This window comes from Oncorhynchus nerka, unplaced genomic scaffold, assembly GCF_034236695.1.
Source record: "Oncorhynchus nerka isolate Pitt River unplaced genomic scaffold, Oner_Uvic_2.0 unplaced_scaffold_1246, whole genome shotgun sequence".
Taxonomy (NCBI): domain Eukaryota; kingdom Metazoa; phylum Chordata; class Actinopteri; order Salmoniformes; family Salmonidae; genus Oncorhynchus; species Oncorhynchus nerka.
Window position 1 is genome coordinate 84,923 of NW_027040095.1, and position 22,578 is coordinate 107,500.

The window sequence follows — 22,578 nt, forward strand, 5'->3', positions numbered from 1 at the left end:
AACCCATTATATTACACACCACCACCACAGCAGGAACCCATTATATTACACCACCCCCATTATATTTGTACTGTTAATTCTGTTGGTAACCAGTTTATAATAGCAGTAAAAGCACCTCGGGGGGTTGTGGTATATAGCCGTGTCGAGCCTGAGAATAGACCTTAGCCGTGGTATCTTGGCCACATACCACATCTCCCCGGGCCTTATTGCTTCAATAGGTCAGGTTTTAGCTAGTTCCAAGTTTGATTCCTTGATTCCAAACTAGTTCCTAGTTTGATGTCTGAGCATGTCTACACACACACCCCTGCAGTATGGGCAGGAGTAGGAGTGGAGCGTTCCCTGCTCAATCTGTCAAGACGTATCACATTCCTGTTAAGATAACCCACACCCTGACTGTCTCCCCTAAAACGGTGTCTCACGTTCACGTCATGCCTACAGAATCCCTAGCCAAGATAACCCACACCCTGACCGGCTCCCCTAAAACGATGTTTCACGTTCATGTCATGCCTACAGAATCCCTAGCCAAGATAACCCACACCCTGACCGGCTCCCCTAAAATGGTGTCTCGCGTTCACGTCATGCCTACAGAATCCCTAGCCAAGATAACCCACACCCTGACCGGCTCCCCTAAAACGGTGTCTCACGTGTCATTCCTACAGAATCTCTAGCCAAGATAACGACCGGCTCCCCTAAAACGGTGTCTCACGTTCACTTCATGCCTACAGAATCCCTAGCCAAGATAACCCACACCCTGACCGGCTCCCCTAAAACGATGTTTCACGTTCATGTCATGCCTACAGAATCCCTAGCCAAGATAACCCACACCCTGACCGGCTCCCCTAAAATGGTGTCTCGCGTTCACGTCATGCCTACAGAATCCCTAGCCAAGATAACCCACACCCTGACCGGCTCCCCTAAAACGGTGTCTCACGTTCACGTCATTCCTACAGAATCTCTAGCCAAGATAACCCACACCCTGACCGGCTACCCTAAAACGGTGTCTCACGTTCACGTCATGCCTACAGAATCCCTAGCCAAGATAACCCACACCCTGACCGGCTCCCCTAAAACGGTGTCTCGCGTTCACGTCATGCCTACAGAATCCCTAGCCAAGATAACCCACACCCTGACCGGCTCCCCTAAAACGGTGTCTCACGTTCACGTCATTCCTACAGAATCTCTAGCCAAGATAACCCACACCCTGACCGGCTACCCTAAAACGGTGTCTCACGTTCACGTCATGCCTACAGAATCCCTAGCCAAGATAACCCACACCCTGACCGGCTCCCCTAAAACGGTGTCTCACGTTCACGTCATGCCTACAGAATCCCTAGCCAAGATAACCCACACCCTGACCGGCTCCCCTAAAACGGTGTCTCACGTTCACGTCATGCCTACAGAATCCCTAGCCAAGATAACCCACACCCTGACCGGCTCCCCTAAAACGGTGTCTCACGTTCACGTCATGCCTACAGAATCCCTAGCCAAGATAACCCACACCCTGACCGGCTCCCCTAAAACGGTGTCTCACGTTCACTTCATGCCTACAGAATCCCTAGCCAAGACTAGCCACACCCTGACCGGCTCCCCTAAAACGGTGTCTCACGTTCACGTCATGCCTACAGAATCCCTAGCCAAGATAACCCACACCCTGACCGGCTCCCCTAAAATGGTGTCTCGCGTTCACGTCATGCCTACAGAATCCCTAGCCAAGATAACCCACACCCTGACCGGCTCCCCTAAAATGGTGTCTCACGTTCACTTCATGCCTACAGAATCCCTAGCCAAGATAACCCACACCCTGACTGTCTCCCCTAAAACGGTGTCTCACGTTCACGTCATGCCTACAGAATCCCTAGCCAAGATAACCCACACCCTGACCGGCTCCCCTAAAACGGAGTCTCACGTCATGCCTACAGAATCCCTAGCCAAGATAACCCACACCCTGACCGTTTTGTGTTTATAGAGAGAGAGCGTCTAACCTCCTAGCCTTTCTTCTTTATGAGTTAGAGCTGAAGGAGAGGTGTTCTTGTTCTGTTGTATGTTTCTGTGTTTCACAAGCAGGTTGGCCTGTTTGTGTAGACCGAGTGAAATCTGTGTAGTTTATTTTCAGGTGTTGTGTTTATAGAGAGAGAGGGAGAGAGACCTCCTAGTCTTTTCTTGTTGATGAGTTGGAGCCTCGAAGCAGAACAACATGTTTGTTTGGTTGGTGTTCTATGCTGTTGCACGTTCCTGTGTTTCCCAACCTCAACTTGCTAGTTGGCCTGTTCATATGTTCACACTACATAGACTGAATGCTCTGGATCTGAAAAGAGCAGGTCATTGAGTTTGTTGTCCAGGCGTGTTTCTGAGGCGAGGGAGAGAGGCCTGTTGCTCTGCAGCCAGAGCGTGAACCTCGCTGGCCTCGTCTGACGTGAATAGGGGAGAGCTGAACGTCTAGACTTGCACCGTCACAACCATTATGCTAATGTGCTGTGAACCGAGAGAGACTCCTTTCCTTTTCCATAGCGATGCTAAAGGCAGTGTTGTCTGTGTGTGTGTATAGTTTTGTGCGTAGCCTCAGAGCGTGTGTGTGTGTGAGCATAGCCTGAGTGCAGCAGAGTGTGACAAGATTTTCTGTGTCCTGTCCCTCCCCTGAACAATAGAGAAGCTCCATTTAGATGGAAATGGGCTGGTGGTATGTCCAATGGAGCATTGAGACAGCATGATGGGTACCCACAAACCCCTGCAGCCCTCCCCACTGACGTGTGTGTTATGAAGGGGGTAGTGGTTAATGTTTGGGTACATTTTAGTAGGTCTATGTTATGTAGTGGGAATAGTTTGTCATTGTTGAGTTGTACATGTTTCAATCAGTCTATACAGGCCCCTCCTATGCAAACGATTCTAAATATGGCTGCCTGGAATAGGAATCACTGGTTCCTTCAATACAAACGATTCTAAATATGTCTGCATGGAATGGGAATCACTGGTTCCTTCAATACAAACGATTCTAAATATGGCTGCATGGAATGGAATCACTGGTTCCTTCAATACAAACGATTCTAAATATGGCTGCCTGGAATGGGAATCACTGGTTCCTTCAATACAAACGATTCTAAATATCTCTGCATGGAATAGGAATCACTGGTTCCTTCAATACAAACGATTCTAAATATCTCTGCATGGAATGGAAATCACTGGTTCCTCCAGTTGGTGATGGAATGGGTATCACTGGTTCCTCCAATACAAACTATTCTAAATATCTCTGCATGGCATGGAAATCACTGGTTCCTCCAGTTGGTGATGGCATGGAAATCACTGGTTCCTCCAGTTGGTGATGGAATGGGAATCACTGGTTCCTCCAGTTGGTGAGGTCGACAGAATTAAATGCATTTTGCTTCAATATTTTCCCGTAACTGAATGCGTGCAAAAAGACTGAGTGGTCACATTGACAGCTTTACTACCAGGGTTACTAACTAACCTATACTATCAGGGTTACTAACTAACCCACATTGACAGCTTTACTACCAGGGTTACTAACTAACCTATACTATCAGGGTTACTAACTAACCCACATTGACAGCTTTACTACCAGGGTTACTAACTAACCTATACTATCAGGGTTACTAACTAACCCACATTGACAGCTATACTACCAGGGTTACTAACTAACCTATACTATCAGGGTTACTAACTAACCCACATTGATCATTAACCCGTCATGACGATAATAGCAGGGTTGCTAACTAACCCACATTGACCATTAATCCTTCATGTCGATAATAGCAGGGTTACTAACTAACCCACATTGACCATTAACCCTTCATGTCGATACTAGCAGGGTTACTAACTAACCCACATTGACCATTAACCCTTCATGTCGATACTATCAGGGTTACTAACTAACCCACAATGACAGCTATACTAGCAGGGTTACTAATCAATCATGTTTATTTACTGGATGAGGAGTGATTTAAGGGTAGGACACGCACACTACACATCTGTCTGTAGGACACGCACGCTACACATCTGTCTGTAGGACACGCACGCTACACATCGGCCTGTAGGACACGCACGCTACACATCGGCCTGTAGGACACGCACGCTACACATCGGCCTGTAGGACACGCACGCTACACATCGGCCTGTAGGACACGCACGCTACACATCGGCCTGTAGGACACGCACGCTACACATCGGCCTGTAGGACACGCACGCTACACATCGGCCTGTAGGACACGCACGCTACACATCGGCCTGTAGGACACGCACGCTACACATCGGCCTGTAGGACACGCACGCTACACATCTGTCTGTAGGACACGCACGCTACACATCTGTCTGTAGGACACGCACGCTACACATCTGTCTGTAGGACACACAGACGTAAATGCATTAGCGAGGTGAAGGGAGGGAAGTGAAAGTTTTGGTTAGATACATAACATGTATAGAGTCTGTTACACACCTACCAGAGAAACTAGTCCCATTTACACAGGCTGTACCAGGATACTGACCTGTCTATAACATTACACAGGCTGTACCAGGATACTGACCTGTCTATAACATTACACAGGCTGTACCAGGATACTGACCTGTCTATAACATTACACAGGCTGTACCAGGATCCTGACCTGTCTATAACATTACACAGGCTGTACCAGGATACTGACCTGTCTATAACATTACACAGGCCGTACCAGGAGGATCCTGATCTGTCTATAACATTACACAGGCCTTACCAGGATACTGACCTGTCTATAACATTACACAGGCTGTACCAGGATCCTGATCTGTCTATAACATTACACAGGCCGTACCAGGATCCTGACCTGTCTATAACATTACACAGGCCGTACCAGGATCCTGACCTGTCTATAGCATTACACAGGCCTTACCAGGATCCTGACCTGTCTATAACATTACACAGGCTGTATCAGGATACTGACCTGTCTATAACATTACACAGGCTGTACCAGGATCCTGACCTGTCTATAACATTACACAGGCCGTACCAGGATCCTGATCTGTCTATAACATTACACAGGCCTTACCAGGATCCTGACCTGTCTATAACATTACACAGGCTGTACCAGGATCCTGATCTGTCTATAACATTACACAGGCCGTACCAGGATCCTGACCTGTCTATAGCATTACACAGGCTGTACCAGGATCCTGACCTGTCTATAACATTACACAGGCTGTACCAGGATACTGACCTGTCTATAACATTACACAGGCCTTACCAGGATCCTGACCTGTCTATAACATTACACAGGCCTTACCAGGATCCTGACCTGTCTATAACATTACACAGGCTGTACCAGGATCCTGATCTGTCTATAACATTACACAGGCTGTACCAGGAGGATACTGACCTGTCTATAACATTACACAGGCTGTACCAGGAGGATACTGGCCTGTCTATAACATTACACAGGCCGTACCAGGAGGATCCTGATCTGTCTATAACATTACACAGGCTGTACCAGGATACTGACCTGTCTATAACATTACACAGGCTGTACCAGGATCCTGACCTGTCTATAGCATTACACAGGCCTTACTAGGATCCTGACCTGTCTATAGCATTACACAGGCCATACCAGGATACTGACCTGTCTATAACATTACACAGGCTGTACCAGGATCCTGATCTGTCTATAACATTACACAGGCTGTACCAGGAGGATACTGACCTGTCTATAACATTACACAGGCTGTACCAGGAGGATACTGGCCTGTCTATAACATTACACAGGCCGTACCAGGATACTGACCTGTCTATAGCATTACACAGGCTGTACCAGGATACTGACCTGTCTATAACATTACACAGGCCGTACCAGGAGGATCCTGACCTGTCTATAACATTACACAGGCCGTACCAGGATACTGACCTGTCTATAGCATTACACAGGCTGTACCAGGATCCTGACCTGTCTATAACATTACACAGGCTGTACCAGGATACTGACCTGTCTATAACATTACACAGGCTGTACCAGGATCCTGACCTGTCTATAACATTACACAGGCCGTACCAGGATCCTGATCTGTCTATAACATTACACAGGCTGTATCAGGATACTGACCTGTCTATAACATTACACAGGCTGTACCAGGATCCTGACCTGTCTATAACATTACACAGGCCGTACCAGGAGGATACTGACCTGTCTATAACATTACACAGGCTGTACCATGATCCTGATCTGTCTATAACATTACACAGGCCGTACCAGGATACTGACCTGTCTATAACATTACACAGGCTGTACCAGGATACTGACCTGTCTATAACATTACACTGTACCAGGATCTGTCTATAACCACAGGCTGTACCAGGATACTGACCTGTCTATAACATTACACAGGCTGTACCAGGAGGATCCTGATCTGTCTATAACATTACACAGGCTGTACCAGGATACTGACCTGTCTATAACATTACACAGGCTGTACCAGGATACTGACCTGTCTATAACATTACACAGGCTGTACCAGGATCCTGACCTGTCTATAGCATTACACAGGCCTTACTAGGATCCTGACCTGTCTATAGCATTACACAGGCCGTACCAGGATACTGACCTGTCTATAACATTACACAGGCTGTACCAGGATCCTGATCTGTCTATAACATTACACAGGCTGTACCAGGAGGATACTGACCTGTCTATAACATTACACAGGCTGTACCAGGAGGATACTGGCCTGTCTATAACATTACACAGGCCGTACCAGGAGGATCCTGATCTGTCTATAACATTACACAGGCTGTACCAGGATACTGACCTGTCTATAGCATTACACAGGCCGTACCAGGATACTGACCTGTCTATAGCATTACACAGGCTGTACCAGGATACTGACCTGTCTATAACATTACACAGGCTGTACCAGGATCCTGACCTGTCTATAACATTACACAGGCTGTACCAGGATACTGACCTGTCTATAACATTACACAGGCCGTACCAGGAGGATCCTGACCTGTCTATAACATTACACAGGCCGTACCAGGATACTGACCTGTCTATAGCATTACACAGGCCGTACCAGGATACTGATCTGTCTATAACATTACACAGGCTGTACCAGGATCCTGATCTGTCTATAACATTACACAGGCTGTATCAGGATACTGACCTGTCTATAACATTACACAGGCTGTACCAGGATACTGACCTGTCTATAACATTACACAGGCTGTATCAGGATACTGACCTGTCTATAACATTACACAGGCTGTACCAGGATACTGACCTGTCTATAACATTACACAGGCTGTACCAGGATACTGACCTGTCTATAACATTACACAGGCCTTACCAGGATCCTGACCTGTCTATAACATTACACAGGCTGTACCAGGATACTGACCTGTCTATAACATTACACAGGCTGTACCAGGAGGATCCTGATCTGTCTATAACATTACACAGGCTGTACCAGGATACTGACCTGTCTATAACATTACACAGGCTGTACCAGGATACTGACCTGTCTATAACATTACACAGGCTGTACCAGGATCCTGACCTGTCTATAACATTACACAGGCTGTACCAGGATACTGACCTGTCTATAACATTACACAGGCTGTATCAAGATACTGACCTGTCTATAGCATTACACAGGCTGTACAAGGATACTGACCTGTCTATAACATTACACAGGCCTTACCAGGATACTGACCTGTCTATAACATTACACAGGCTGTACCAGGATCCTGACCTGTCTATAACATTACACAGGCCTTACCAGGATCCTGACCTGTCTATAACATTACACAGGCCTTACCAGGATCCTGACCTGTCTATAACATTACACAGGCCGTACCAGGATCCTGACCTGTCTATAACATTACACAGGCTGTACCAGGATCCTGACCTGTCTATAACATTACACAGGCTGTACCAGGATACTGACCTGTCTATAACATTACACAGGCCGTACCAGGATACTGACCTGTCTATAACATTACACAGGCCGTACCAGGATACTGACCTGTCTATAACATTACACAGGCCTTACCAGGATACTGACCTGTCTATAACATTACACAGGCTGTACCAGGATACTGACCTGTCTATAACATTACACAGGCTGTACCAGGATCCTGACCTGTCTATAACATTACACAGGCTGTACCAGGATCCTGACCTGTCTATAACATTACACAGGCCGTACCAGGATACTGACCTGTCTATAACATTACACAGGCTGTACCAGGATACTGACCTGTCTATAACATTACACAGGATGTACCAGGATCCTGATCTGTCTATAACATTACACAGGCTGTACCAGGATACTGACCTGTCTATAACATTACACAGGCTGTACCAGGATCCTGACCTGTCTATAACATTACACAGGCTGTACCAGGATCCTGACCTGTCTATAACATTACACAGGCCTTACCAGGATCCTGACCTGTCTATAACATTACACAGGCTGTACCAGGATACTGACCTGTCCCTGAGATAACACAACTTGTTTTGGAGCTGGGCCTCTCTGCACTTCAGAAAATGACAAAGGATTGATTTCCTTATAATGCCGATGCACTTGTACATCAATACTTGAGTCAATTAGAAGACACTCTTTTCCAATTCATTCAACTTCTGTTTAGTATGAAGAAACAGCCCCCTAGTAATATGATGGGAGAAGTGAAGCCCTCTGTTTTATAATTGAATCAGGAAAATCATCTGAATTATTGACACAAGTGAGTCTTGGCCAACCACAATATTCATGCATGGCCTCCAGTGGGATTGGACTAGGGGAGGGACCTCCAGTGGGATTGGACTAGGGGAGGGGACCTCCAGTGGGATTGGACTAGGGGAGGGGACCTCCAGTGGGATTGGACTAGGGGAGGGACCTCCAGTGGGATTGGACCAGGGGGAGGGACCTCCAGTGGGATTGGACCAGGGGAGGGACCTCCAGTGGGATTGGACCAGGGGAGGGACCTCCAGTGGGATTGGACCAGGGGAGGGGCCTCGAGTGGGATTGGACCAGGGGAGGGACCTCCAGGGGGAGGGACCTCCAGTGGGATTGGACTAGGGGAGGGACCTCCAGTGGGATTGGACCAGGGGGAGGGGACCTCCAGTGGGATTGGACTAGGGGGAAGGGACCTCCAGTGGGATTGGACTAGGGGAGGGACCTCCAGTGGGATTGGACTAGGGGAGGGACCTCCAGTGGGATTGGACTAGGGGAGGGACCTCCAGTGGGATTGGACTAGGGGGAAGGGACCTCCAGTGGGATTGGACCAGGGGGAGGGGACCAGGGGAGGGACCTCCAGTGGGATTGGACCAGGGGAGGGATCTCCAGTGGGATTGGACCAGGGGAGGGGATCTCCAGTGGGATTGGACTAGGGGGAAGGGACCTCCAGTGGGATTGGACCAGGGGAGGGGACCAGGGGAGGGGACCAGGGGAGGGGACCTCCAGTGGGATTGGACCAGGGGAGGGGACCTCCAGTGGGATTGGACCAGGGGAGGGACCTCCAGTGGGATTGGACCAGGGGGAGGGGACCTCCAGTGGGATTGGACCAGGGGGAAGGGACCTCCAGTGGGATTGGACCAGGGGGAGGGGACCTCCAGTGGGATTGGACCAGGGGGAGGGGACCTCCAGTGGGATTGGACCAGGGGGAGGGGACCTCCAGTGGGATTGGACCAGGGGGAGGGGACCTCCAGTGGGATTGGACCAGGGGGAGGGGACCTCCAGTGGGATTGGACCAGGGGGAGGGGACCTCCAGTGGGATTGGACCAGGGGGAGGGGACCTCCAGTGGGATTGGACCAGGGGGAGGTGGAAGGGACCTCCAGTGGGATTTAAATACCCCCTCCCCACATCCTTATATTGATCTTGGGGTGGGGGATACACCAGGGTCATGTTCATTAGGACGCACCACTGTATAGCTGCTTAGATAGTAACTCTCCATTTCTGACCTTTATCTTTAGTTTGGTGCTTACTGAACGAGACCCACGGATGTTGTTGATGAATAGGTCGAGAACAGAGATTTTTGTTGGATGCTTGTCACCAATCTGTCCATGAACCATAGGAAGGATGAGTTAATATGTGTTATTATATTGCAACGTTGGTTATTTAGGGAATGCTGTCGTAACAAGTTGGTGGCGATGAATACTGAGGCATCCCACTCTCCTACAGCCATGCCAGAAGACGGGGGTGAGGAGGAGGGACAGCGTTTATAGAGAGACTCGGGAAAGGGGGGGGACAGTGAACGGGAGGGATGGAGAGACTGTAAAAGAGAGTAGGTGGTAGAGTTGGTGCTCATGACTCAGACAGCCAATCATAGACAGGATGTGTTTTCAGCAGGAACTGAGATGGTTTAATCAGACAGGATGTGTTTTCAGCAGGAACTGAGATGGTTTAATCAGACAGGATGTGTTTTCAGCAGGAACTGAGATGGTTTAATCACAGACAGGATGTGTTTTCAGCAGGAACTGAGATGGTTTAATCAGACAGGATGTGTTTTCAGCAGGAACTGAGATGGTTTAATCACAGACAGGATGTGTTTTCAGCAGGAACTGAGATGGTTTAATCACAGACAGGATGTGTTTTCAGCAGGAACTGAGATGGTTTAATCAGACAGACAGGATGTGTTTTTTCAGCAGGAACTGAGATGGTTTAATCAGACAGGATGTGTTTTCAGCAGGAACTGAGATGGTTTAATCACAGACAGGATGTGTTTTCAGCAGGAACTGAGATGGTTTAATCAGACAGGATGTGTTTTCAGCAGGAACTGAGATGGTTTAATCACAGACAGGATGTGTTTTCAGCAGGAACTGAGATGGTTTAATCACAGACAAGATGTGTTTTCAGCAGGAACTGAGATGGTTTAATCAGACAGGATGTGTTTTCAGCAGGAACTGAGATGGTTTAATCACAGACAGGATGTGTTTTCAGCAGGAACTGAGATGGTTTAATCAGACAGGATGTGTTTTCAGCAGGAACTGAGATGGTTTAATCAAGGTCCCGATGTGTTTCTGTAGGGCCGTGTTTGATTGACACTGGGATGGCTTTGGCTACTCATACATTTACTGATGAGTAAATGATTGAGGCATTTGTTTTCTAATGAAGTGGATTATAATGTGATGATGCTGTTGGGTTGGGTGATTTATCAAATTAATTCAAATGACTGTTTTTGCGCGATGTTCACCATACTTGTATCGCAAAATCAAACATTTTTGAGTGTTTATGAGTGTTTATGTCCGCTTGTTCTCATGTCTTCTTGGTCTCGTTCGGTCCTTCTCTGCTGTGAACCTTCCCATTTCCACCAGAGATCTCGATATAATGGCAAGAGGCTCATGTCTCCGCCCTAACAATGGGAGTCGTTGTCCCAAAGGCGGAAAGGCAGGCGACAAGCTGAGTTCCAAAATAAGCGCATAGAAACGCATTGGGCTTATTTTTGGACAGATCTTGGCGAGAGTGAAACCTCTTGCTTCTCCTCTTTCTCTATAGTTTACATACACACCCTAAGCCCCTCCCCCTGTCACTTACAAAAAACAAAATTAACATCTCAAACCAACCCCCTGTTTATGTCTCAACTCCTCAGATTGAGAGCAGAGCAGACACTACTAGAACAGGAGTATCAATGAGCATTGATTGTGGAAAAGGAATGCCCAATTAGTCTCACGTGCATTACAGTATCACATATCGCCAGCAGCATTTTAGTCAAATAAAGACCGTTTGTTGACCAATTCTGAGTGTTAATATGTAATCTGTTTGTATTTCTCTCTAGGTACTGATATCTCGGTAGGAGAGGAGGTGGCCATCAAGCTAGAATGTGTGAAGACCAAACACCCACAGCTCCACATCGAGAGCAAGATCTACAAGATGATGCAGGGAGGAGGTACGACACTGCACCATTTATCTGTCCCACTGGCCTAGTGGTCATCCTACCAGCTCTCATCTAGATCACTGTAACTGGCCTAGTGGTCATCCTACCAGCTCTCATCTAGATCACTGTAACTGGCCTAGTGGTCATCCTACCAGCTCTCATCTAGATCACTCCTGTAACTGGCCTAGTGGTCATCCTACCAGCTCTCATCTAGATCACTGTAACTGGCCTATTGGTCATCCTACCAGCTCTCATCTAGATCACTGTAACTGGCCTATTGGTCATCCTACCAGCTCTCATCTAGATCACTGTAACTGTCCTAGTGGTCATCCTACCAGCTCTCATCTAGATCACTCCTGTAACTGGCCTAGTGGTCATCCTACCAGCTCTCATCTAGATCACTCCTGTAACTGGCCTAGTGGGAATCCTACCAGCTCTCATCTAGATCACTCCTGTAACTGGCCTAGTGGTCATCCTACCAGCTCTCATCTAGATCACTCCTATAACTGGCCTAGTGGTCATCCTACCAGCTCTCATCTAGATCACTCCTATAACTGGCCTAGTGGTCATCCTACCAGCTCTCATCTAGATCACTAACTGTCCTAGTGGTCATCCTACCAGCTCTCATCTAGATCACTCCTGTAATTGGCCTAGTGGTCATCCTACCAGCTCTCATCTAGATCACTCCTGTAACTGGCCTAGTGGTCATCCTACCAGCTCATCTAGATCACTCTAACTGGCCTAGTGGTCATCCTACCAGCTCATCTAGATCACTGTAACTGGCCTAGTGGTCATCCTACCAGCTCTCATCTAGATCACTTCTGTAACTGGCCTAGTGGTCATCCTACCAACTCTCATCTAGATCACTAACTGTCCTAGTGGTCATCCTACCAGCTCTCATCTAGATCACTCCTGTAACTAGCCTAGTGGTCATCCTACCAGCTCTCATCTAGAACACTCCTGTAACTGGCCTAGTGGTCATCCTACCAGCTCTGATCTAGATCACTGTAACTGGCCTAGTGGTCATCCTACCAACTCTCATCTAGATCACTAACTGTCCTAGTGGTCATCCTACCAGCTCTCATCTAGAACACTCCTGTAACTGGCCTAGTGGTCATCCTACCAGCTCTCATCTAGATCACTCCTGTAATTGGCCTAGTGGTCATCCTACCAGCTCTCATCACTGTAACTGGCCTAGTGGTCATCCTACCAGCTCCCATCTAGATCACTGTAACTGGCCCAGTGGTCATCCTACCAGCTCTCATCTAGATCACTGTAACTGGCCCAGTGGTCATCCTACCAGCTCTCATCTAGATCACTGTAACTGGCCCAGTGGTCATCCTACCAGCTCTCATCTAGATCACTGTAACTGGCCCAGTGGTCATCCTACCAGCTCTCATCTAGATCACTGTAACCGGCCTAGTGGTCATCCTACCAGCTCTGATCTACTCAAAGTAGGTGGACACCCCTTCAAATGAGTGGATTTGGCTATTTCAGGCACACATGTTGACAGGTGTAGAAAATCGAGCACACAAGCACTACTGTAGTAGTTTGAATGTATTGTTGACCAGTCAGTCCGGATCCCCTGTGACCTTTACCCTGGCCGTTCAGTCAGTCCGGATCCTCCGTGACCTTTACCCTGGCCGTTCAGTCAGTCCGGATCCTCCGTGACCTTTACCCTGGCCTCATCCTCAGTCAGTCCGATCCTCCGTGACCTTTACCCTGGCCGTTCAGTCAGTCCGGATCCTCCGTGACCTTTACCCTGGCCGTGTTTAGGTCAGTCCCCCCTCCAGGGTCCGTGTTGACCCTGGTGTCTCCCCCTCCAGGGTGTGTGTTGATGGGTCTCCCCTCCAGGGTGGTGTGTTTAATGGTGTCTTCCCCCTCCCAGGGTGTGTGTTGTTTAATGGTGTCTCCCCAAGCTGAACTCCAGGGTGTGTGTTGATGGGTGTCTCCCCCTCCAGGGTGTGTGTTGTTTAATGGTGTCTCCCCCTCCAGGGTGTGTGTTGTTTAATGGTGTCTCCCCCTCCAGGGTGTGTGTTGAATGGGTGTCTCCCCCGTCCAGGGTGTGTGTTGTGGGCTTAATGGTGTCTCCCCTCTCCAGGGTGTGTGTTGTTTATGGTGTCTCCCCCTCCAGGGTGTGTGTTGATGGGTGTCTCCCCCTCCAGGGTGTGTGTTGATGGGTGTGTCCCCCTCCAGGGTGTGTGTTGATGGGTGTGTCCCCCAATGATGGGTGTGTCCCCCTCCAGGGTGTGTGTTGATGGGTGTCTCCCCACCTCCAGGGTGTGTGTTGATGGGTGTGTCCCCCTCCAGGGTGTGTGTTGATGGGTGTGTCCCCCTCCAGGGTGTGTGTTGATGGGTAATGTCCCCCTCCAGGGTGTGTGTTGATGGGTGTGTCCCCCTCCAGGGTGTGTGTTGATGGGTGTGTCCCCCTCCAGGGTGTGTGTTGATGGGTGTGTCCCCCTCCAGGGTGTGTGTTGATGGGTGTGTCCCCCTCCAGGGTGTGTGTTTTATGGGTGTGTCCCCCTCCAGGGTGTGTGTTGATGGGTGTGTCCCCCTCCAGGGTGTGTGTTGATGGGTGTGTCCCCCTCCAGGGTGTGTGTTGATGGGTGTGTCCCCCCTCCAGGGTGTGTGTTGATGGGTGTGTCCCCCCTCCAGGGTGTGTGTTGATGGGTGTGTCCCCCCTCCAGGGTGTGTGTTGATGGGTGTGTCCCCCCTCCAGGGTGTGTGTTGTTTAATGGTGTCTCCCCCCTCCAGGGTGTGTGTTGATGGGTGTCTCCCCCCTCCAGGGTGTGTGTTGGTGGGTGTCTCCCCCTTCCAGGGTGTGTGTTGATGGGTGTCTCCCCCCTCCAGGGTGTGTGTTGATGGGTGTCTCCCCCTTCCAGGGTGTGTGTTGATGGCTGTCTCCCCCCTCCAGGGTGTGTGTTGATGGGTGTCTTCCCCCTCCAGGGTGTGTTGATGGGTGTCTCCCCCCTCCAGGGTGTGTTTAATGGTGTCTCCCCCCTCCAGGGTGTGTGTTGATGGGTGTCTCCCCCCTCCAGGGTGTGTGTTGATGGGTGTCTTCCCCCTCCCCCCCTCCAAGGTGTGTGTTGTTTAAAGGTGTTTCCCCCATGCGGTGTGCGTGTACCTATGCAAGTACAAGCTTTTATGTGTGTAACAGCCTGCACTCCCAGTAACAGGCTTATCACCACCACAGCCCTCCAGCCCCTCACCCCTGGAGGGTTGCCCCAGCAGGGTGCTCTGACATTGGGACAGGATGGAGCGATAACCTGGGTTCCTGGAGCCCTGTGGGTCTCATTCGTTTGTGCCCTATATCCTTCTTTTTTCACTGCTCCCCTCTCCTCCACCAATCCCCTCACCTCTCGATCTCTCCATCATTGGTTCTATCCTTCCTCTGTCATCTCCCCTCTGTCATCTCCCCTCTATCCTTCCTCTGTCATCTCCCCTCTATCCTTCCTCTGTCATCTCCCCTCTATCCTTCCTCTGTCATCTCCCCTCTATCCTTCCTCTGTCATCTCCCCTCTATCCTTCCTCTGTCATCTCCCCTATATCCTTCCTCTGTCATCTCCCCTCTATCCTTCCTCTGTCATCTCCCCTCTATCCTTCCTCTGTCATCTCCCCTCTATCCTTCCTCTGTCATCTCCCTCTTCCTTCCTCTGTCTCTTTATCCTCATCTCCCTCTCCTTTCTGTCATCTCTCTGTCATCTCCCCTCTATCCTTTCTCTCTCATCTCCCCTCATCTCCTCTGTCATCTCCTCATCCTTTTATCTCTCCTCATCTCCCTCTCGCTCTCTCCCACCCTCTCTCTGTCATCTCCCCTCTATCCTTTCTCTCTGTCATCTCCCCTCTATCCTTTCTCTCTGTCATCTCCCCTCTATCCTTTTATCTGCTCTCATTCTCCCTCTCCCTCTCTCCCACCCTCTCTCTGGCCAGATGGCGTGTGCGCCTGGGGAGGAGAGGGTGGAATAGACGGAAGGGGAAGGAGGGAGGTGTGGGGGAGGGGCAGAGCGCTGCATTCCTCTTCTCTGGGGCGCCATCCCTCCATCCTCCAGCTCATGAATATTCATACAGTGTGTGTGCGTGGTAAAATGAGCCTCCGGTGTAGCAGCAAGAACAAAGCACAACCATGTTGTATTATATGATCAAACAGAGATGACGCATTGCTGCACGACCATCATTATTATCCTCATAGTCCCCATTATCCTACTGACCACTGGGTCAATACACACCATAGTCCCCATTATCCTACTGACCACTGGGTCAATACACACCATAGTCCTCATTATCCTACTGACCACTGGGTCAATACACACCATAGTCCTCATTATCCTACTGACCACTGGGTCAATACACACCATAGTCCCCATTATCCTACTGACCACTGGGTCAATACACACCATAGGCCTCATTATCTCATTACCCTACTGACCACTGGGTCAACACACACCATAGTCCTCATTATCCTACTGACCTCTGGGTCAATACACACCATAGGCCTCATTATCTCATTACCCTACTGACCACTGGGTCAACACACACCATAGTCCTCATTATCCTACTGACCTCTGGGTCAACACACACCATAGTCCTCATTATCCTACTGACCACTGGGTCAACACACACCATAGTCCTCATTACCCTACTGACCTGTGGGTCAATACACACCATAGTCACCCATTATCCTACTGACCTCTGGGTCAATACACACCATAGTCACCATTATCCTACTGACCACTGGGTCAATACACACCATGGTCACCATTATCCTACTGACCACTGGGTCAATACACACCATAGTCCTCACCACTATCCACCATACCTGACCACTGGGTCAATACACACCATAGTCCTCATTACCTTACTGACCACTGGGTCAATACACACCATAGTCCCCATTATCCTACTGACCACTGGGTCAATACACACCATAGTCCTCATTATCCTACTGACCACTGGGTCAATACACACCATAGTCCTCATTATCCTACTGACCACTGGGTCAATACACACCATAGTCCTCATTATCCTACTGACCACTGGGTCAATACACACCATAGTCCTCATTACCTTACTGACCACTCATTACCCTACTGACCACTGGGTCAATACACACCATAGTCCTCATTACCCGACTGACCACTGGGTCAACACACACCATAGTCCTCATTACCCTACTGACCACTGGGTCAATACACACCATAGTCACCATTATCCTACTGACCACTGGGTCAACACACACCATAGTCACCATTATCCTACTGACCACTGGGTCAATACACACCATGGTCCTCATTATCCTACTGACCACTGGGTCAATACATACCATGTTACTCTATCAATATTGGCTAATCAGTATGATATATATTGCTTTATCATTTTGCCCTACGGTAGGAAACGGACTGAAACAGGGAGGGACTACCTGAACTTGTCCAATAAGAAACACAACATTGTTGTTGCAAGGGAGTTGAGTGGCGCAAGGACACTCATTATAAATAAGACCCTGTTCTATGTTTTGGTAGGTTTTACCCTAATGAATACATCCCAGGTTCTGGAACAGAACCAGATGGGAGGAAGCTATTTTAGACTCCAGTTCCGTCCCATATGGCACCCTATTCCCTACATAGTGCACTACTCCTGACCAGAGATCTATGCACCCTATTCCCTATATAGTGCACTACTTTTGACCAGAGCTCTATGGCACCCTATTCCCTACATAGTGCACTACTTTTGACCAGGGCCCCATAGTGGTCTGATCAAAATGAGTGCACTATATAGGGACTAGGGTGCCATATGGGATACAGACAGGCTATTTAGTGCTGAGTGACCCTACAGGTCCTTAGATGGACACTGTACATTCTGCTGCTTAATATATCCAGTGGTCTGGTCTATGTAGTCTAAGGTTGAGCTGCTTCTAAATATATGTTGCTGTATCAGTATGGGGGCTCCTGAGTGGCGCAGCGGTCTAAGACACTAGAGGTGTCACTACAGACCCTGGTTCGATCCCGGGCTGTATCACAACCGGCCGTGATCTGGAGTCCCACAGGGCGTCCCAGAATTTGGCCCAGCGTCGTCCGGGCTAGGAGGGGGGGGGGTTTGGCCGGGGTAGGCCGTCATTATAAATAAGAATTTGTTCTTAACTGACTTGCCCATTTTTTAAATATATATAAAAATATAATATTAAATCCCTTGTCTGCGGATCTCAAAATATTCATATAAAAAATATAAAAAATCATTCTTATTTCTAGGAACAGCAGATTAAACACATTTTGGCCAATGGATCTGTGAATACATTTAGTGGGTGTAATACAATGCAATATTATTAATTTACAATTTTATGTTCTTAACCCTGGGCAACATGGGCCCGGGAGGCTCACAGAGATATTAGTATCCACAGTATTCTGTTCTTAACCCTGGGCAACATGGGCCTGGGAGGCTCACAGAGATATTAGTATCCACAGTATTCTGTTCTTAACCCTGGGCAACATGGGCCCGGGAGGCTCACAGAGATATTAGTATCCACAGTATTCTGTTCTTAACCCTGGGCAACATGGGCCCGGGAGGCTCACAGAGATATTAGTATCCACAGTATTCTGTTCTTAACCCTGGGCAACATGGGCCTGGGAGGCTCACAGAGATATTAGTATCCACAGTATTCTGTTCTTAACCCTGGGCAACATGGGCCCGGGAGGCTCACAGAGATATTAGTATCCACAGTATTCTGTTCTTAACCCTGGGCAACATGGGCCTGGGAGGCTCACAGAGATATTAGTATCCACAGTATTCTGTTCTTAACCCTGGGCAACATGGGCCTGGGAGGCTCACAGAGATATTAGTATCCACAGTATTCTGTTCTTAACCCTGGGCAACATGGGCCTGGGAGGCTCACAGAGATATTAGTATCCACAGTATTCTGTTCTTAACCCTGGGCAACATGGGCCTGGGAGGCTCACAGGGATATTGGTATCCACAGTACTCCACCAATTATCCATTTTTCAACTCAATATTTATTTTATTCCACAATATAATATAATATATATATTTTTTATTTACATAAAAGCACTGTAATTTAAAGCTAGAATCCTTAGTTGCTACATCAATTTTTGGTATGGCAAACCCTGATGTACCCACTTGATTCTTGAAGAACATTACTTATAAGTGCTTAATGAGCTTAGTTCAACTGTGGTACCCCATCAGAACCCAGAATGCAACCTGGTTTTACTCCAATGTTTGGAAACAAAGTAAACTAACACTGTGGAGCCTCAAAACATGGTTAAAACTATCATTTTGATATCATGGATGGTCAGTCCTTACATCCACAGCTCTGTCTAATTTAATGGCTATATTTCTCTAAGCCCATCCCTCAGCTTTTTACCAAAACCGAGACTTAGAATTGCAGGAAATTAGCTTGAAAACTGCCACATTTTTCTCTCCAATGCAAAGAGTTGGGCCTTTAAAAAAAAAAAAAAGTTCCTTCTCAGCGTGTGAAACTTGGTTCGTCCAGCCCTGCGCTGCCAAAGTCTTAGTTAAACTCCTCGTATGCTATTTCTGTCTCACTGGAGTTATGAGGGGGTCCCTGGCCCCAACAAGTTGGAGAACCCCTTATCTAGCGTTTTCAACTGTAGCCTATATACAGGCTGCTAAAAACAGCCTCCTGGTGTGGTGTCCTGCTCGTTGGAGATGGTCTATGTGCTGCTGTTAGCCTGGCTAACACACACTCTGCCTGGCTAGCCCATATACGTCCCCTCCAGCTTCCAGAACACACTCTGCCTGGCTAGCCCATATACGTCCCCTCCAGCTTCCAGAACACACTCTGCCTGGCTAGCCCATAGCTTCCAGAACGCCTGGCTAGGCTCCAGCTTCCAGAACACACTCTGCCTGGCTAGCCCATATTTATTTCTCCTCCAGCTTCCAGAACACACTCTGCCTGACTAGCCCATATACGTCTCCTCCAGCTTCCAGAACACACTCTGCCTGGCTAGCCCATATACGTCTCCTCCAGCTTCCAGAACACACTCTGCCTGGCTAGCCCATATACGTCTCCTCCAGCTTCCAGAACACACTCTGCCTGGCTAGCCCATAGAACACACTACGTCTCCTCCAGCTGGCCACTCTGGAATACATGTATTCACTATGACAGATGCTAAAAGCACTGTCTCCCCACTTTGGCTTTAAGACTAAGAGACAAACGCACCAGATTGTGTGTGTTGCTTCCAGAAACAGGGAGATTGCTGGATCATTGAGAATATACTTGGCCTCCTGGCTCCCATATAGTGTGTGTGTGTGTGTGTGTGTGTGTGTGTGTGTGCTTTCAGAACCTATGTCTGTCTCTGTGAACTAGTGTCTGTCTGTAGCTGAGCTGGGTAAAGTGTAAAATGCTGATCACCAGTCTACTACTCTATTCTCTCTACTGTATTAGGGCAGGCAGGCAGGGCCAGTCTAAAGGCAGGCAGGCAGGGCCAGTCTAAAGGCAGGCAGGCAGGGCCAGTCTAAAGGCAGGCAGGCAGGGCCAGTCTAAAGGCAGGCAGGCAGGGCCAGTCTAAAGGCAGGCAGGCAGGGCCAGTCTAAAGGCAGGCAGGCAGGGCCAGTCTAAAGGCAGGCAGGCAGGGCCAGTCTAAAGGCAGGCAGGCAGGGCCAGTCTAAAGGCAGGCAGGCAGGGCCAGTCTAAAGGCAGGCAGGCAGGGCCAGTCTAAAGGCAGGCAGGCAGGGCCAGTCTAAAGGCAGGCAGGCAGGGCCAGTCTAAAGGCCGGCAGGGGGCCAGTCTAAAGGCCGGCAGGCGGGCCAGTCTAAAGGCAGGCAGGTAGATAGACACTAGGTTAATATGAGCGGACCTCCCTCTGATGATAGACAGGTAGATAGACACTAGGTTAATATGAGCGGACCTCCCTCTGATGATAGTCAGGTAGATAGACACTAGGTTAATATGAGCTGACCTCCCTCTGATGATAGACACTAGGTTAATATGAGCTGACCTCCCTCTGATGATAGACACTAGGTTTATATGAGCTGACCTCCCTCTGATGATAGACAGGTAGATAGACACTAGGTTAATATGAGCTGACCTCCCTCTGATGATAGACACTAGGTTAATATGAGCTGACCTCCCTCTCTGATGATAGACACTAGGTTAATATGAGCTGACCTCCCTCTGATGATAGACACTAGGTTTATATGAGCTGACCTCCCTCTGATGATAGACACTAGGTTAATATGAGCTGACCTCCCTCTGATGACAGTCAGGTAGATAGACACTAGGTTAATATGAGCTGACCTCCCTCTGATGATGGACACTAGGTTAATATGAGCTGACCTCCCTCTGATGATGGACACTAGGTTAATATGAGCTGACCTCCCTCTGATGATAGACAGGTACATAGACACTAGGTTAATATGAGCTGACCTCCCTCTGATGACAGTCAGGTAGATAGACACTAGGTTAATATGAGCTGACCTCCCTCTGATGACAGTCAGGTAGATAGACACTAGGTTAATATGAGCTGACCTCCCTCTGATGATAGACACTAGGTTAATATGAGCTGACCTCTCTGTGATGACAGTCAGGTACAGTCAGGTATAGAGGTTAATATGAGCACTAGGTTAATATGAGCTGACCTCCCTCTGATGATAGACACTAGGTTAATATGAGCTGATCTCACTCTGATGACAGTCAGGTAGATAGACACTAGGTTAATATGAGCTGACCTCTGATGATAGACTCTGATGATAGACACTAGGTTAATATGAGCTGACCTCTCTGTGATGACAGTCAGGTAGATAGACACTAGGTTAATATGAGCTGACCTCCCTCTGATGACTGGACAACACCCTGTCGTTCTCAACTAACATCAAGGCGGTGGCCCGTTCCTGTCCAGGTTCATGCTCTACAACATCCGCAGAGTAGACCCTGCCTCACACAGGAAGCGGCGCTGGTCCTAATCCAGGCACTTGTCATCTCCCGTCTGGATTACTGCAACTCGCTGTTGGCTGGGCTCCCTGCCTGTGCCATTAAACCCCTACAACTCATCCAGAACGCCGCAGCCCGTCTGGTGTTCAACCTTCCCAAGTTCTCTCACGTCACCCCGCTCCTCCTCTCTGCACTGGCTTCCAGTTGAAGCTCGCATCCGCTACAAGACCATGGTGCTTGCCTTCGGAGCTGTGAGGGGAACGGCACCTCAGTACCTCCAGGCTCTGATCAGGCCCTACACCCAAACAAGGGCACTGCGTTCATCCACCTCTGGCCTGCTCGCCTCCCTACCACTGAGGAAGTCCAGTTCCCGCTCAGCCCAGTCAAAACTGTTCGCTGCTCTGGCCCCCAATGGTGGAACAAACTCCTCACGACGCCAGGACAGCGGAGTCAATCACCACCTTCCGGAGACACCTGAAACCCCACCTCTTTAAGGAATACCTAGGATAGGATAAAGTAATCCTTCTCACCCCTCCCCTTAAAAGACTTAGATGCACTATTGTAAAGTGGCTGTTCCACTGGATGTCATAAGGTGAAAGCACCAATTTGTAAGTCGCTCTGGATAAGAGCGTCTGCTAAATGACTTAAATGTAAATGTAAATGTATGACAGTCAGGTAGATAGACACTAGGTTAATATGAGCTGACCTCCCTCTGATGATAGACACTAGGTTAATATGAGCCAGACCTCCCTCTCTGACAGTCAGGTAGATAGACACTAGGTTAATATGAGCTGACCTCCCTCTGATGACAGTCAGGTAGATAGACACTAGGTTAATATG

General features: G+C 48.7%; 1 protein-coding gene across 1 annotated transcript in view; it reads left to right on the forward strand.

Moving 5' to 3' along the window:
• The window catches only part of LOC115126873 (casein kinase I-like), a 55,813-nt gene that overhangs the window by 16,990 nt on the left and 16,245 nt on the right, over positions 1 to 22,578 (forward strand). The window contains exon 2 of the mRNA XM_065015866.1: positions 11,742 to 11,852. Within this exon, the coding sequence (XP_064871938.1) occupies positions 11,742 to 11,852 (111 nt within the window). The remainder of the gene's footprint in view (positions 1 to 11,741; positions 11,853 to 22,578) is intronic.